The sequence below is a fragment of the Haliaeetus leucocephalus genome, unplaced genomic scaffold (assembly GCF_000737465.1).
Source record: "Haliaeetus leucocephalus isolate CR32 unplaced genomic scaffold, Haliaeetus_leucocephalus-4.0 Scaffold167, whole genome shotgun sequence".
NCBI classification, from domain to species: domain Eukaryota; kingdom Metazoa; phylum Chordata; class Aves; order Accipitriformes; family Accipitridae; genus Haliaeetus; species Haliaeetus leucocephalus.
The window spans coordinates 265,910-282,317 of NW_010972603.1; the positions used below are offsets into that span (position 1 = coordinate 265,910).

The 16,408-nt window shown below is 41.6% G+C and overlaps 1 protein-coding gene across 1 annotated transcript in view; it reads right to left on the reverse strand.

Moving 5' to 3' along the window:
* Positions 1-16,303, reverse strand: part of PJA2 (praja ring finger 2, E3 ubiquitin protein ligase) — a 32,423-nt gene extending 16,120 nt beyond the window's left edge. The window contains exons 1-2 of the mRNA XM_010563448.1: positions 16,239-16,303; positions 818-1,018 (exon numbers count right to left, since the gene is read on the reverse strand). Of these exons, the coding sequence (XP_010561750.1) occupies positions 818-1,016 (199 nt within the window). The 5' untranslated portion in view covers positions 1,017-1,018; positions 16,239-16,303. The remainder of the gene's footprint in view (positions 1-817; positions 1,019-16,238) is intronic.
* Between the last annotated feature and the right edge of the window lie 105 nt (positions 16,304-16,408).

Genomic DNA, 16,408 nt, shown 5'->3' on the forward strand with positions numbered 1-16,408 from the left:
GCCACCTGGGCACACTGCTGGCTCATATTCAGCTGGCTGTCAACCGGCACCCCCAGGTCTTTTTCCACCAGGCAGCTTTCCAGCCACTCTTCCCCAAGCCTGTAGCGCTGCATGGGGTGGTTGTGACCCAGGTGCAGGACCTGGCACTTCGGAAGACCTGAGGCTATATCAAACATTCTTTTAGCAGAAATCTTCATGCACTCAAGGACATGGGACTACGTCTCTAATCCCACAAGCCATTTTGTATTTCTCTAAGAAATTATTATTCAGATGCTAAAGTAACAGAAGACATTTTGGTAAATACTAACACTCAATATTCATTAAACAAGAAAGGGAAGTGGTCTGACTAGTATAAACAACTAAAAAGAGAATCTTTAAAGTTGTTTTATAGGCTTAAACTAAATCCCACTGTAACTACACTACAGTTGACAAAGACAGAACAACCTGGACCATGACAGGTCAAATATTTCATAGTTTAGTTCCAAACAGAAGGTTAGAATATGTATTCTCTTCCCAATGTGATTTGTAATTTGATTTGAAGACAAAATAACTTTAATTATACAATGTTATGATTATCTAGTTGGTTAGGATGCATTAATTCATTCAGGAATGCCCTTCTTCAGGCAAAATTAAACAGCCTAAGGCAGACTAATGTGCCTTCATGCTAAGTTTCATTCTATAAAGCCATGAGATGTACTTTACACGTGTACTTCTACACTTTACTCTTCCCTTCACATTTCTCTATGTGCCTTCCCCCTCCACCCCCAAGCATCCCAGTTCACAATTAAATGACACATACACAAAGATATGCACATACATAAAGAACTCCCTGTCTGAACATTCTCCAAATTTGATCCTTCGCGGTCTTCATAGTGTTGACGTTCATCTCTGTCTTGGCTATTCAAAGATGGTCTAAAACTGACATAGGCGTGTCGTCTTCTGTATCTTCTACGCGTAATGGTCCGATATCCTCCTGCTGGTCTGGGCCAGGCCAGTTTGCCAGCTTCTTGACCCATTGCTACATGGACGAAACAAAAAGACAGAGCCACTTGTTAGACAACAATACATCTTTATAATTTCCCTCTTCCCCAACACTTTGATATAATTTTTTTAGCACGGAATTTCCCATTTCTCTAAAGTCTTAAGCTTCACTAACAATATGATTATTAAGAACCTGAAGTGCTCTGGGATCATGTGTTATGAAAGCACATAATGGAATTTTCATCTACACTAAATAATATTGACAAACACCGATCTTGCCCCCATCTTAACGTGTTTGTAGTAAATAACAGAGACTTTACAAAAAAATTAAAAATCAAGTCCAGATGTCACATGACTTATTTTTTGAATGTGATACACATCTGCACACAGCTCTGATACAGCCCATATGTCAGCTTGCAAAAAAACACATTTGCAAGCACTATAATGGAAAAGCCTTCAGGTAATGTAGCACAATTCAGCCAGCCCTAGCTAGCTTATCTCTGTGATGGGAAAAGTACAATTAATCAAATCACACCTTCTAAAACAGGAGTCCTGAATCCCAGGGACAAGGCTTTATTCTTTACACTAGGTAGTATGTTCAGGCATAGCCATACAAGGCAATTGCCCACATATGGCTCCTATTATTACAGCAGTATTCCACATCAGTGGATCTTAATGCTTTTACCAAGGAAACTTGAAAGACAGTGGGGCAAACCTGCCAATACTGTAATGAAGAGAGATTTTAATAATACAGCATTAGTATCAGCTATTAATAATCTAACACCAGGGTTCATGTCCAAAGGCTGTTGCTTGTACAAATGCAATTAGGAGTTCAGTATTTCAGATGTTCAGTGGCTTTCTCCATGTCCCTCTAAGTCACTTTTAATCTTTACTAGATATGGAATTAACAGTAGCTTTTCTGTTCTTGAAACTCACCAAACTGAAAAGGACACATTAAAGTCCAGGAAGATAAAGTTTGCAACCATTAACACAGAGTTTTCTGAAACCCAGAACAATAAGAAAGCTTTCTTCTTTCCTGGCTGTGAAACCAATCTCTTCACTGTCCTTCAAAAGAAAATGTCTATATGCAAAGACACCATTTATTAGCAGTTATTTTATGCAGCTTCAAGTAGAATAGCCACTAGTAAGGCTGGTAGTTACAGTATTTGGACTGCCTAAAAGATACAACTGCACACATGTACCGACCGTCAGAGTCCAAGCAGTTTTTTTTTCTTTGTTTTTGAAACTAGCATCACTGCTGAAGCTGTCATTTTGCTAGGACTGGCATACAGGAAACTAACTCTGTTGCTGCCTACCTAACATAAATCATGAAAAATAAAATGCAAGGAAAAGAAAAAAATACTTTTCTTGCGGCTGCACTCTCAGAAATCACATGATCCCTCAAGAGCTTTATAATGGAGACACAAATAGAAGAAAGCTACCTATTGTAAGCTACAACTTTGAGTAGAAGCTAGCCTTAAGAGGTCCAGACGCATAACTTCCTACAAGAATTTGGTCTACAATTGCCGGCATGGCAATTCTGAAAACACTTCCTAGCATTCTGCACTTCAGTCAAATTTCTGTGGAAAAAAATCCAAATACTTTCTGCCTGATTTTCCCCACAGAAAAGAAAAAAAAAAAAAAAAAAAAGACAGAAACATGAGTAATATAATGATGGTGGAAGATTCAGGGCCTCAGAAGAAATGCAAGTTCCAGGAAAAGAAAAATAATCACCTTCTTTTTCATCCCGACATAGAAAAAAATTAGGTTGGAGTAAACAAAATAAAATTACACTCCCAATAAAACCCCTGCTGCAAGAGTCTAAAATATTACTGTTTCATTCCCAGGTGAATTGACAGCAACAGTGACAATACTTGCAGTGCTTAAAATTAAAAGTCAAATATTTACAGTTTGATTGCTTAAAATTGCAACATTTAAGTAAATTATAATGTGCTGTCCACTTCACTTTTTGTTATCTTTAGCCAGTTCTAAGAAACATTTTGTTACAAAAATGTCATGCTATAACTCACCACATTATATCTATGGCTCTAAAGCTCCCTTAAAACATCTAATCCTAGTCATGTCTTCTTTCCACACATGAAATCTCTAGCCCAGTTTCACGAACACTGCAAGTCCGAACATGTCCATCACTAGCTGCAATATGGCAATACAGACTGGGGACACAACTCAGTTAAACCTTTGCAGAAAAAAATAGCAGCTATTGGAGGCTTTTTGTCTCACTTATCTGTGAAGCTCTATGTAGTTTGGTTACATAGAATCTTCCTTGAAAGTATTTTCAGGTATTTTCCAAACCTGCCCATCCCACATTAAACAACAGAAGCTCAAATGGTCAGTTTGTTGTTAACTATACTACTCCTGCATTCCTTAGAAAGGTGAAAACTCTCTATCATCTCTGCTAAAAAAGTCTCTGCAACTAATGTAAGAAAAAGGGGACTGATAATTAATTTTCTTAATTAGTCAGCCAGTTAATATCCTTACTAAGTCAACCAGCAAGTCATTTTTATTCAAGCGAGCTCTGACAATTCTTAAACTTCCACTGATTATAACATGGCTGGTTAGCAGACTGCCAGAGGGAGCTGACAATAAGCAGCCACATCCTAACTTGCAGAGCAGAATCCAACAGTTAGATTAGTAAAACAGCACAGCGACAGAGAAATCTGCTCTCAAACATGGTAATATAAGTGGTTGAGACAAAAAAGGTAAAAATAAAACATAACTGCCTAATTCCTAATTTTAGTTTGTTCTCTAAAAGACCCATATTGTTCAAAACCAGATGTCCACTCAAGAAAGTCAAACTCTCCAAATGAAAGTGTTTTATGTTTTAAACTTGGTGTTCTCAGCATGCAAAATCTTTAAAGCTGTGTGCCATTCACTACATTTTTTGTTCCAAATAATTCTCACAGAGTACCTCATGCTGTATTCAACTGTTATTAAAAGATTCATCATGCAGTTATTATTCTGCCCTGGGAAAAATTTACTGGATCAATATAGGGAAAGCTTTCACCATTTACTGAAAGTTTGGATGTCACATTTGGTTTACAGGGGAGGTTAACTTCTACCTAGATACAAAATTTCTCAAAATAAGAGAAGGACCCATGCATTTATTTGCCTACATGCCTAAAATGGGCAGCAGTTAGGCATCTGAATCCAGGGACCAATTTACAAGAAACCTGTCAGGCAATCAAGTTCCTGAAACACATAATACCCTCTCTCAGGTCCTTCTTTCAGGCTAACCCAACCTTAAAAGTGGGTATTGCTCTATCTTCTTGCAGAAGCTCAGTTTAGTAGGCTTGTTAAAAACATGCCCAATACCTGCTGACAAGACACAGTTCTGCAAACCAGTCTTAGAGATGCAACACACCAGTGACTAAATAACCCAGGTAGGGGAAACAGGCTAGTAATTCACTTCTCAGGCTAAAGATGTTTATACACACACCCTCAACCTTTCAAAAGGGTATGACAGTCACCTGAGTTCCTCAAAGGATCATTAGCAGCTGTCATAAAGCAGAAAAGCATTTTAGATTACCACAGCTGGGTTTAAAAAAACAAAACAAAACAAAACAAAAAACCAAACCAACAGGAGAGAGTGCCTCCAAAAACGCACAGTGCACGAACAGTGCCTTTCCCAGGCACTGCCTTAGTCACCGACGCAGAGCTGCATGATTCCTCTTCACTTCTCCAAGCGCCGCACTAAGGACTCCACTCCCGAGAGCCAGGAAACTACAGGCTGTAACGCAGAAAGCCTCGGAATCTAGACCCAATCCATCTGACTTGCATAACCAACTTGCCTTCCCCGCCCCCCCCCCCCCCCCCCCAACCCACTGTTTTTCCAGGAGTAACACAATATTCAAGAGGCATGCATACGTGTGTTCACAACCTAGCAGAGTAAGTTGAGCATTCACAAAAGCCTCATCCCCTTGACCACAATCCTACACATAAATCTCAAACCATTTGAATTTACAGAGCCAGACTTAGGACCCCTGACGTTCCCCAGCCACTTCCATGCCGAGTCCTCGCACAGGATCCCAGCGTTCGCCCACGGAAACCCAGACACCTCCCTTTACTGCCCTCTCCATTTATCCTCTCCCTCACATCCTGCACGCCAGGAACAAGAGAAGCAGCTTTCTGGGCTCGGGGAGCGCACGGCCTCGATCTACATACACCACCACTGGAACAAATCGCCCCCACCCGCGCAGGGGCGAGGCAGCCGTGGCGGCACACGCCAGCTCCCGAGCGGGGCGACGCTGGCTGCCACCGCGGCGGGCGGGGGGGCGGGGGGGGCGGCCGCGTTCGTGACTCCCAGAACTGCTCTCATCTGCCCGGACGGCACCCGTTCGTCGGAGCAGAGACTAGTCCGTGGAAGCAACAGTTAAAAAAACAACGAAAACAAACAAACGAAGACCCCAACACACACCCCATATATCAATGAAAGAAAGCACAGTTTATCTAAAGCGGTTCTGGACAACGGAACAAAATCTTGCCTCTCCTCCAAGAGCTGAAATACTAAAAGCCTTCCCTTACATACCTAGCAATTTTTGTAGTTCAAGGAGAAAGCAACTGAGTATCGTAACTTCCACTGAAAAAAAACGTATCCCATAAACCTACAAACCTCATAGGGGCATTTTCAGTTAAGCATTCCATCAAATTTACCTGGATCTTGTTTTCACCCTATTATGTGCAGTTTTATTTCCTTGGTATCATTGATTCACACATACAGTCACCTCCTAGGCCTATTACATACCTCACGGGGAAAAACAGAATTAGGAGTGTGTAGCATAGGGAGAGGGAGGGGTGGGGAGGAAGCAGTCTCAAGAGATTTTTACCCCAAAATGAAATGAGGGGAAGGGGTAGGGGGGTGTGTGTCTGTGCGTGTGTGTGTGTGTGTGAATTTTCTGCTGCAGAAGGTATTTAACTAGTTTGCTTTTTTTTTTTTAAAGACATGTAAAGTATTTTTTTTCCAGTCTTTCAACATTACATAACTTTTTCTGCTCTTCCTCAGATTTTTCCCAGCATTCTTAAACTTGTATGCATATTCTGGTCTCAATCTCACCAACACTTGACATAGAAGGAAAAACAAATCTCCTTCATCCTACTCAGCTGCTCTTTTTTCTTTTACATCTGTGAATTACAGAAACCATTTTCTTCCACAAGGCAAGAACAGGATCTCTCATTCAAGGTTTGAAAAGGAAATGCATGTAATACTGACACAATTACCATTTTCTAGGTTACCATCTTAAAAAAAAAACAACCAAACAAATCTGCATTTACTCCCAGAAGTATATGAATGCATTTGGCTGTCAAACAGGTGCAACTTAAAAAATTTCACATTCTTGAGACCCGGTCCCTTACCTGACTAACTCTCAATCATAATGGAAGCATATCCCTGATCAACTCAGATAAAAGTTGCAGGTAAAAATATTCACATTAAGTTTTAAACTGTATTATCCAGTACTCTTTATCTGTAACCAATATTCTACATCTCTTTCTTCCCTGCAGGTATTGAAAGCTTCCAAGAGCAGATAAATTAAAAAGAAATTTGAATTAGAATGGAGAATTTTCAGTTTTCTAAGCACCACTGCTCAGGACAGTGGAGAGATTACTCCAGTTAACAAAAGAAAGGCATGGAATAATCCGAAAAAGGGAGAGGAATACTTCAATAATTTAAAACAATATATTCCGGTCACAATTTCCCTCTCTTGCCACTATGGGCAGATTAACACTGAAATTCTTTAAAAGTTCTACTATGCTCACAAGCTTCAAACTACATACATGAGAAAAATACCACTCAAAACAATGAATATGCAGTTAGAATTTACTTCCACTGTCTGGAATTTACCTAAACCTCAGAAAGCTGTATGTCATGGTCTAACCCCGGTAGGCAGCTAAGCCCCACACAGCTGCTCACTTACCTCCCCACCCAGTGGGACAGGGGAGAGAGTCAAATGGGTAGAAGTAAGAAAACTCATGGGCTGAGATAAAGACAGTTTAATAATTTTTTAAAAGGGAAAAAAGAAAAGAATAAAGTGGAAAAGAAACAAAAGCAAGGAAAAAGAGTGATTAAAAAAACCCCTAATAACTTACCAGCAACCCACTGATGCCCGGACAGTTCCAAAGTAACAGCAGCCTGGCCAACCTTCTTTCCCTCAGCAGTATTACTGCCGAGTGTGATGCTGTATGGTCTGGAATATCCTTTTGGTCAGTTGGGCTCAGTTGTCCCGACTGTGTCCCCTCCCAACTTCTTGTGCACCCCCAGCCTACTCATTGGCAGGGCAGTGAGACGCAGAGAAGGCCCTGATGCTGCGTAAGCACTGCTCAGCAAGAACTAAAACATCCCTGTTATCAACCCTGTTTTCAGTAAAAAATCCAAAACATAGCCCATACAAGCTCCTAAGAAGAAATTTAACTCTATCCCAGCCCAAACCAGTGCACCATATAAGCAGAAATTAAACGTTTTTCTAATGGATTTATTCATCCAAAGGTTCCTTCTTCAAAGCCTTTGGTTTAGTGGTGACTTTAGGCTGCTCACTAGGATATTTGAGAACACAGTAGTGATTATTTCCATAAGCAGTATCAGCTCAGCTACATGTACACTGAAAAACAGAATATGCTTCAGGGATTTATTTTTCAGGCTTTATCATCTTTTCATTAACCTTCCAGGTCATTTTGCATTCTCCTTTGAGCTATAGATTCCACTAAGTCAATGTTTTTACTTCCTATAGTTCCTTCTCTTTGCCTGAGGCTGAAAGTAGCCTGTGGTCCAAGTTCAATAAGTTGGCAGACTGGCCTACCACTGAATTCACTTTAAATGAAAATATAATTTTTTTTATTTTTTTTTTTACCTCTCAGATTACAGAAACTGATTATTTTGTTAATTACTGAAACAGCAGCTGGTTGTACCTTCAAACGGATTGACCAGTTTAGGTCTCTGGAATCTCAATAGTGCAAAGCATCCTTTCAGCAAACACAAATCAGATATTTTTTCCACTGTGGGCCTAGCTTTGAAAATACAGCATAGGCAATTAAAGATACCTGAAAACCTTTGTGAGTAAAGGAAATGCTTATTGTCACCTTGCCCACTTTAATGACAAAAATAATTCTGCATTTAACACTATTTAGAGAGCTAATGAAAATATTGATCACAGCAAATTTGTATTTTGTGAACTTCAGAAACACTCCTGGGCTCTTTGCACCGACTTAAGTCAAGTCACTCCAAACTAAACTCATAACTTAAAAGCATGCACGCACACTTGGTGTCAACATGTTTATACTACTAGCCTGACCCCATCAATTTTGATATAACCAGAATCAGTGCTAGCAAGAGTAGAACAGCGATACAAGACAGTCTTATGACACTAAGCATATACAGTACCACAATTGGGTACTGACACTTTTAAGACCGTTCACTCATTCCCTGCTCTCTACTGACCTCACCCGCACACAGCCTCCCCAGGTGCCTTGCAGCCCTATCGCCGCAGTGAGGCTGTTCGCATGGGCTCTCAGCTCCAGCGGCAGGAAGAGGTCAGAAGCAGACCGAGCTCCGGTCAGCAGCAGGGCTGGAAACCACAGCGGCAGTCAGTGCACAGCCAGTCACCTGTTAACAGGCGAGAAGAGGAAAAGGTGTGCATTCCCAGGGCTGAAAAGGAGGGGAGGGATTTAGTTCCAGAGCACCCTTCCACTGCAATTCTGATCATGGGCCAAATTCCCAGTCTCCAAGGAATATGAAATCAGATCGAAGAATAGTAAGAGATGGTTCTTTTGCAAGACAGGAGAAAGATGAGACCACCAGACAGACCCCCACCTCCCAGGTATTTAGTAGCATTTTAATGTAGGAAGTATATTATTTGTGCTTAAAATATAAAGGGTTAGTAACCAACAATTTACAGGACAGAAACTCTAAAATGCTGCTTCAGGAAAAAAAAAAAAAGCTTTCTCTTTCAACAGAAGACATCTGAAGACAAATTTGAAGCAGGCTTTATGTCTTTTTCTTCCTCTCCTTACTGATGAATATAATTTGTCTTAGCCCAATGCCATATGAATGCTTCAGTATCACACTACGTTAACATACAGACACCCCTTGGAATTGCCTGAAAAGGTAATAAACAAATATATATATACATATATAGACAAAACACTACTAGCATCCACCTCCACACACACATATTTTACAACAAAAGACGCCCAAAAGCAAGATAATTGCAAAATATTCTGATACTGCTCTGAGTCTCTTCCCAAATACCAAGAGAGAGGGGATGAACACCAGCAAGCTGATAGTAGCTTCCTTCCACTTCAATACTAAACAGTTTCCATTTTGCATTTCCCCAAAAGTTTGCAGTTTTGTAAGCATTTTGTGCCATAAATACAAAACTGAGGTTCTGAAATATTACAATCCATTAAGGCATACAAATATAAATAGTTCCGTTTCTGCATTTATCAAAGCATTAGTCAACCTGCAGGCTAGAAGAAGTAAGTCCATTAGTATTTTGGGCATTGTCTGCATGCTCCTAATCTCAGTTAATGACCTCCTATAGTCAGCATATACAATTCACAACTCTATCCAAATTATGAAAAATTTTGCTAGACTTTAAAGGGAACAGGTGCTGGCACTATACAAACAACAGTGAATTGAAGTGTATGCAGGAGAGTCTAAATGGTTACTCTGAATGAAATATGTTAGATATATTCACAGGGCAACTAGTAAAGTCATGAAGAAAAATAGAGGCACAAAACTGCTTCAAGTCCAGAACTCCTTTTACAAGTGGAACCCAGTCACCACCTCCCAGGTAGAGGTGTCTGAATGGGTGAGTTGCTACAAACCACCATCTTGATAGAGTTCCTTTCTATCCTTAGATATCCTCCTAGAGTTCAAGATCCCGCACAGTTCCTATTCCTTCATCCAGGCTCTTCCAACCAACATGGGTGCACAGAATCTCTCTACACAAATAAGATGTCTGCCATCTGCTCACTTCAGCCAAGGAGCCAGGGTTAGGCTGGCTTGCTCTGATGCAGCTTCAGCTGTGGTAACAACAGTTGGCTGTCCAGCTGTAAATTGGACAGTGTAAACTTAGTCAGCTTTACCAAATCCCCTTCTTTGATGGTCTAATTCTGTCTTCATTTTTTTTAAAGCTCAGCAGAAAGTTGCATTAGCACAGCAGAGGTGGTAGAACCAAGCCAGATACCGGAGCTTGAGGCAGAAATTGCTATGCAAACTCTGCTGCCAAAGCCCCTGCATCCCTCAGCTATGGACCCACCCTTCACTGGGCACCAGTCTGTGACCATTCCAGTGCTGATTTTTCACTGTCCTCTGATGATCTAGCTGCTCCAACATTATACTAATCTTCTGCATTAGTTCCAGTTTATTTACACTGACTTGCTCCATATTTAGCCCAGCTCTCTACTTTCTCATACAAAACTGTAAGTAGTTTGAATGCATCCCTTTCTTCTTCCTTGACTTTGACCCAACCCTGACTTTGGTAGGGCATGCAAATCTGTCCTACCAACTGCCAGCTCTGGCTTACCACAATTAATTGCTTTTCCAGTTTTCATCCTGACAAATAGCTTCAGCAGAAATTCCACATTAAATCTCAACATCACAAGTTTTCATATTCTAAATATGTGTACTAAACTAAGGGCATGGAAGTAGTAATTTTTACCTACTGCTTTTCACAAGATATGCAGAAATTCAGTCCTTATTTTTAATAAAAGATATACTGGTAGTTTGTCTCCTCCTCTCCCCGCCACTCAAAGCACTCATCCACTAAAAAAAACCAAGCCCTCCTCACCCCCCTATCCCTCCTCTCTTTTTCCTTTGCCTATGACTTTCGCATTTTGCATTTCTGCTTCAGTTCCAATTACAAACTTTCTAGAGGAGGAGGCATCTCTCTAGAGCTGAAAGACAGCAAATAGAAGCCAGTACTAAACAAAATGCCAAAACTTTTCTATAGTTCAAGCAGACAAGGTTCACTTTCACTTTTATCAGTGCAGATGACCTCAACATACTTCAAGTTAGAACAGTCACTTCCTTTCTGCCTGATGAACACAGCAAATAAGAGGTGACAAGAAAATCCCAAGGTGGAAGTTTAGGTACTTGAAACTCTTGACATGATGGAGAGAAACAATTCAGCAAATTATCAGGCCCAAAGACGTGTTTTTGCATTGCTCTCTTTCATCTTACATAACTGTCTTCATTAAAGCAAAGTTAACCCCAAACATGTAATAACTCCTTATCCACTGGCAAAAGTAGTGAAAGTCATTTTTTGGAAGTAATTTTTTTCCTCAAGAACCAGAAAAACTCACTGCTTTAAACTCTTCCTTTCATAAACAGAATTCTGTATCTTGGATACAAGGGTAACAAAAGCCTCTGATCAACCAACAGACAGGAGAGCTCACCTGAAGTCAGTTGGACATTCAAGATTTTTACATTTTAGAAACAGAATGTGAAGTGATTCTAATACACCTGTGAAGAAAGTGAGATCATTCTCAAAAAGAGAAGCACAGGATATTATTGTCAGCTAGGAACAAACAACTGAGCAAATTACCAGAGGGGGAATAATTGGCAATGTGTAGCTAAGCAAAAGGGCAGCAGAGGATTATAGAGGACCGCAAGTTACACACAAGTCAATACTTCCCTCTGTTTTGGCAACAGCAACATACAGAGCTACATTAGAGTGAAGGCTACAAGACAGGAAAAGTAACCCTTCCACCCTGATCAATGCTGTTAAAATCAGATCTAGCACTCTGCATGTAGTTTTAAGTAACATACTTCAAAACAGATCACTCTTAAACGGCAGCAAGGAAGACTTCCCTGACGCTTGGAAACAACACATGGAAACAACATAGGGGAAATGATTCTATGAGTAGGAATATCGTATCACTTGAACAGATTGCCTGGGGAGGCTGAAGAACATCAGTCAGCAACGCAGCTCAGAGAAGGGGATTCAAACAAACACTTAGTGAAGAATCACTGTGGGGAATGTTGGGAGAGAGGAAAAGCCTGACAGTGTAACTGTTTGAGGTCCCTACCAGCCCCACGATTATGTCCCTAAACTAGCCCTCCAGAATTTCAGATATTTATTCTGCTCCCAGGCCTGGAATCACAATCGTGTGTGACTATGTTAGGGTGGAGGGGAAAAATCTGTGTGCTTTTTTTCCCAAACCGCTGGTGTGTAGCATAAGATACAACCTACAACGTGACTCCCAATCACTATTTGCTTGCTTTCACATAACTTAAAGATAAATCACAATTTCTCTGCTGATCAACTTCTCTATTACTTTACACTTTATTTTTTTTTTTAAACTTCTAAAAGGTTAAGCAATTGATATGCTGTATGAAATTACACCAATTTTACTGGGTGTAGTACAAATACTTGATTTTTTTTTTTTTTTGTCATCTCCTTTTAAGAGCAACCACTTTTCACTTAAAGCACCTTATAACAGTCTTGGAAACATATTACAGATCCGTTACCTAGGAGGCAAGTTTTAGGCTTCAAAAATATTGTTGCAGATTCCTGACTCTGAGAACTGATTAAAATCTTACGCCACAATTTTTTTTAAGCTGTCACCAAGCTACAAATAACTTGTTTACCAAACATGTGATGAAGACACACCTATTTAAGATATAAAGTCAACCAGAGAGCCACTAAAGCAGAAGGTGAGTTTTGCTATTGTTTTAAAATAATTCAGGTTATGTAAACGTCTGTCTTGATTGTTTCAGAAATTTCACCTCTGACACCAAGCTGACAGGGTAGGACATTTTGGTGTTACTGATTATCACTAATCTCAGCAATCATCCACAATCAACCCTCAGGATCAGAATTATTTCTCTGTATTCTACTTTTCTGTAGTATCAACTAGTTGCATCACTTCATACTCGAATCATTCATCACCTTGTATTTTCTTTTCCCTCCTTAGCGCCTAGCACAGAGATATTGCTGATGCTCCAGCGATGCATAGAATCCACAGGGGATTTTAGCATCTGAACAACCACAAACTCTTCAGGTCATGTTTTAATAACTGTAAGCACACACAAAAGGACATATACATATGTGCCAGCTGGAATTCTCTCTGCTTTAACAGTCACATATTCAGCTGACTGAAATGCTGTATAAGGGTCTAGTATAAAAAAACCACCACACTTGAAATTAGTCAAATTTGAAAAGCTGTTTTAAAACTATTCAGAATTAACACTATTGGCAGCAAAATGTCTAAGTACTTTCTCCCACTGACACATGAGCATTTAGCAATTTACATGGCCATCCATTCCATCATCCTTGCAGACTATTCCACTCATTACTAAAAGCTCTTTAATAATTACCTCAATTTCCCATATAATTAAGTCATAGCCCTGCTCCACAAATACCACAAAAACAGCCAGCCAGGTGCAGCCTGTAAGACAACCAAGGTCCTCGCAAGACCTACTATATTTTACACTTCGACAACTTAGACAGGTGCCCCTATATTAAATGCATACGGCACTACTCCAAACACTTCAGGATATTCATGTGATAAACAGCATGAAGTGTGTTTCGTTCAAGTTCAGGCTAGCAAAACCACAGAAGCTGAACTTCCAAACACTGATGGAAAGTGCCATCCAAAGCTCAGGTTAGTGTGTCTTTTAAGGACATTCAAAATGATCACTTCTCCATGGATGCTCTGAACAGAACACTGAGGTTAGCTAGCACTCCCCTCCTCCAGTGGTTTGGGTTTACCTCTATTTATGCCACATTCGAAGTTGTTTCTGTAACTTGAACATTGTTTCAAGGCATTAGCTGCAGTTTTTAAATACATTTGCCAACTGAAATGAATGCAAAGTAGACCTTTGGGACCTGTCCAAACACACTACTAAGCATATAGATAAAACACTGCTGAAGCATCATTATAATTCTGCAGTGGACTCTATCAGACTTACATCCCTATCCATAAAAATGCAGGGGGATCATTAATGTATCAGTGAATAAATGAATTAAAACAAATTTGCTCCACATACTTTGTTTGTTCAAAATATTATTCAGAAATACTAGGATAAACCTTCATTGAACTGTAAATTTTATGCTCGCAACTTCAATTACATCCACAACTCCAATTACCTCAGATGCCAAACAAACACACTTACACCACAAACTGCAAGTCAGGGACTGTCTGCCTTACAAATGTATTGTTCTTAGTACAATGGCATTCTGGCCTCTACTGCTATAGAGCACAGTAATACTTTTTGTTTTACTCAAGCCTTCCTAAGAGACCAAGAATCATAACAGAACTCAACAAGTACTATGGACCACAAGGGAGATTACTATGTAAAAATGCCAGCTTAACATTTTGCTAAATATACCCATAACAGCATTTGCTGAATTAATCCAATACATCATATCTGTATATTTCATTTGCTAAACTGCTTTTGCACAAGTAAACATCTTCATGGGAGCAGCTAGCTTAACAAGGTGATAATTCATAAATATGTCTTATTTTGATGAGGCTTTGATCTGTCAAGAACTTTTGCACTCTACCTACACTGCACTGCAATTCACTAAGTTGGCAAAGGAAATAAAAACATAGGCATATCTCACAGAAGTTTCCCAATCCTGTGTTTTAATGCAACTTCAAAATAATGATTTTTCTGAACAACTTTTTCCAGATATTTTCCTTTAATGGGTGAAAAAGAGCAAGAAATCAATTCTGTGCAAGTCTGACTCAGCTGCAAATAAATTTATTACATATATTTGCTTACACAAATTTAAATATGCATACTTCTCCTAAATGAAATTTACATCTATAAAGTATGTATTCTTCATGATTTGTGCATTAACAGAGAACGGTAAAAGTCTGACAGCACTCTTTATTGCTACAGGACATAATTTATTTTTTCTAGATACAACATTAACAGAACTTTAATAAAAAAATCATTCCTCTAAATTGCGTAAGTGTGTACACAGAGAAGTGCAAGTCAAGAACCACACTGAAAGAATGAAGTGTCTGAATATGTCAGAGTATAGAGAAAGGACCCAAATGCAGGCTCTAAGCTTTCAAACACATCTTATAAGGCACTCAGCATCACAGTTATAATACCAACTTTTCATGCCTTTTTGTATCTTTGTGCACCATGCAGATTCATATACTATGTAACCGACATATATTCTTCATAACGTGTTAATTCACTAGCAGTATGCAGTCAAGAGTATCTGCAGTGCACAGTGTTCTGCGAGAACTCAGTTCCACCGCTGCCAGCATAGCTGAAGACAAGCAGTTCATGTGAACCTACTGAAGGTGCAACATCAAAACACACAGAGAAAACACCCTCAAGGAGGCTCTCATCCAGGTGCAAAACCCATCCTGTGCAGTGTAACTACAGGTTAATGCATTTTTGCTCGTGTGGAAGAAAACGCACGCTTTTAACTGATGCGCCTTAGCATATCTCCTCTGGTTGCCGTGCCCAAGGCACATCCCTTCTGTCCCTGAATTTGGCGGTGGTTCTGCTCACAGCCGGCTCAGACCACCTTCTCCTCCAGCAAACAGGTGGTGCGAGTGCTTCGTAAGTTGCGTTCAAGCAACGTCAAGTGAGTTGCCTTAGAAGTGAGCCCGCTCACGCCCATTTTTACTTTGAGGCAGGGCAGCGAGAACCCGCCCAGCTGGCAGGGCTGCCCTGGCAGGCACGCTGCGCAGGACGGGGAGCCCACGCCCGCCACCGCCGACAGCTCTCCGGCCACAGCACCACGCAGCAGGGTCCCCCTCCCGCCCCGGGATACCGAGTCACCGTCACACAGTTGTGGGGGATAAAACAACCAGCCCCTCAGCCCCCCCCCCCCAAACTTGGAGCTGAAGGCCCGCCCCCTGCCTGCTCTGTAGCTGCCTGCCCCGCCGGCTTCACCGCGCCCACCAACGGCCTCGACCGCTCAGGCACAGGGACACGCCGGGCCACAACGGCCCGCTGCGCGGGACGGCAGCGGGGCACTCTCGGCCTCTCCCTCGGCCACAGCACTGCCGGGGCCGCCCCCGCAAGCCTGTCCCCGAGGGGAGGCCGCCGCTCTGCGGCCCGAGCGACCGCCCCGGGGGCGGAAGACAGCCGCGGCGAGGCCCTGCCTGGCTCCACTACCGCCCTCCTTCCCCAGGCGGAGGCCGCACGCGGAGCCCCGGGCCTGAGCGGAGGCTGGCCCAGGCTCGACCTGCAGCCGCCGGGACAGGCCGGGCCGGGCCGGCCCCCGCGGGGGCCCGCACGCACCCCTCCCGAGCCCGACTCGCCCGCCTACCCGTAGCCGCCGCCTGCCTGCCCGCGTCCGCCACTGCAGCCAATCCTGTAGCTTTACAGCTACGAGCGCTGGCCAATGCTGGGCCAAGATGAAGAAGTAGTGACCAATCCCGGCTGGGGGGGCGGGAACCGAGGGAGGGGGCTCGCCGCTGCCGCCCACGGAGGGGCGGG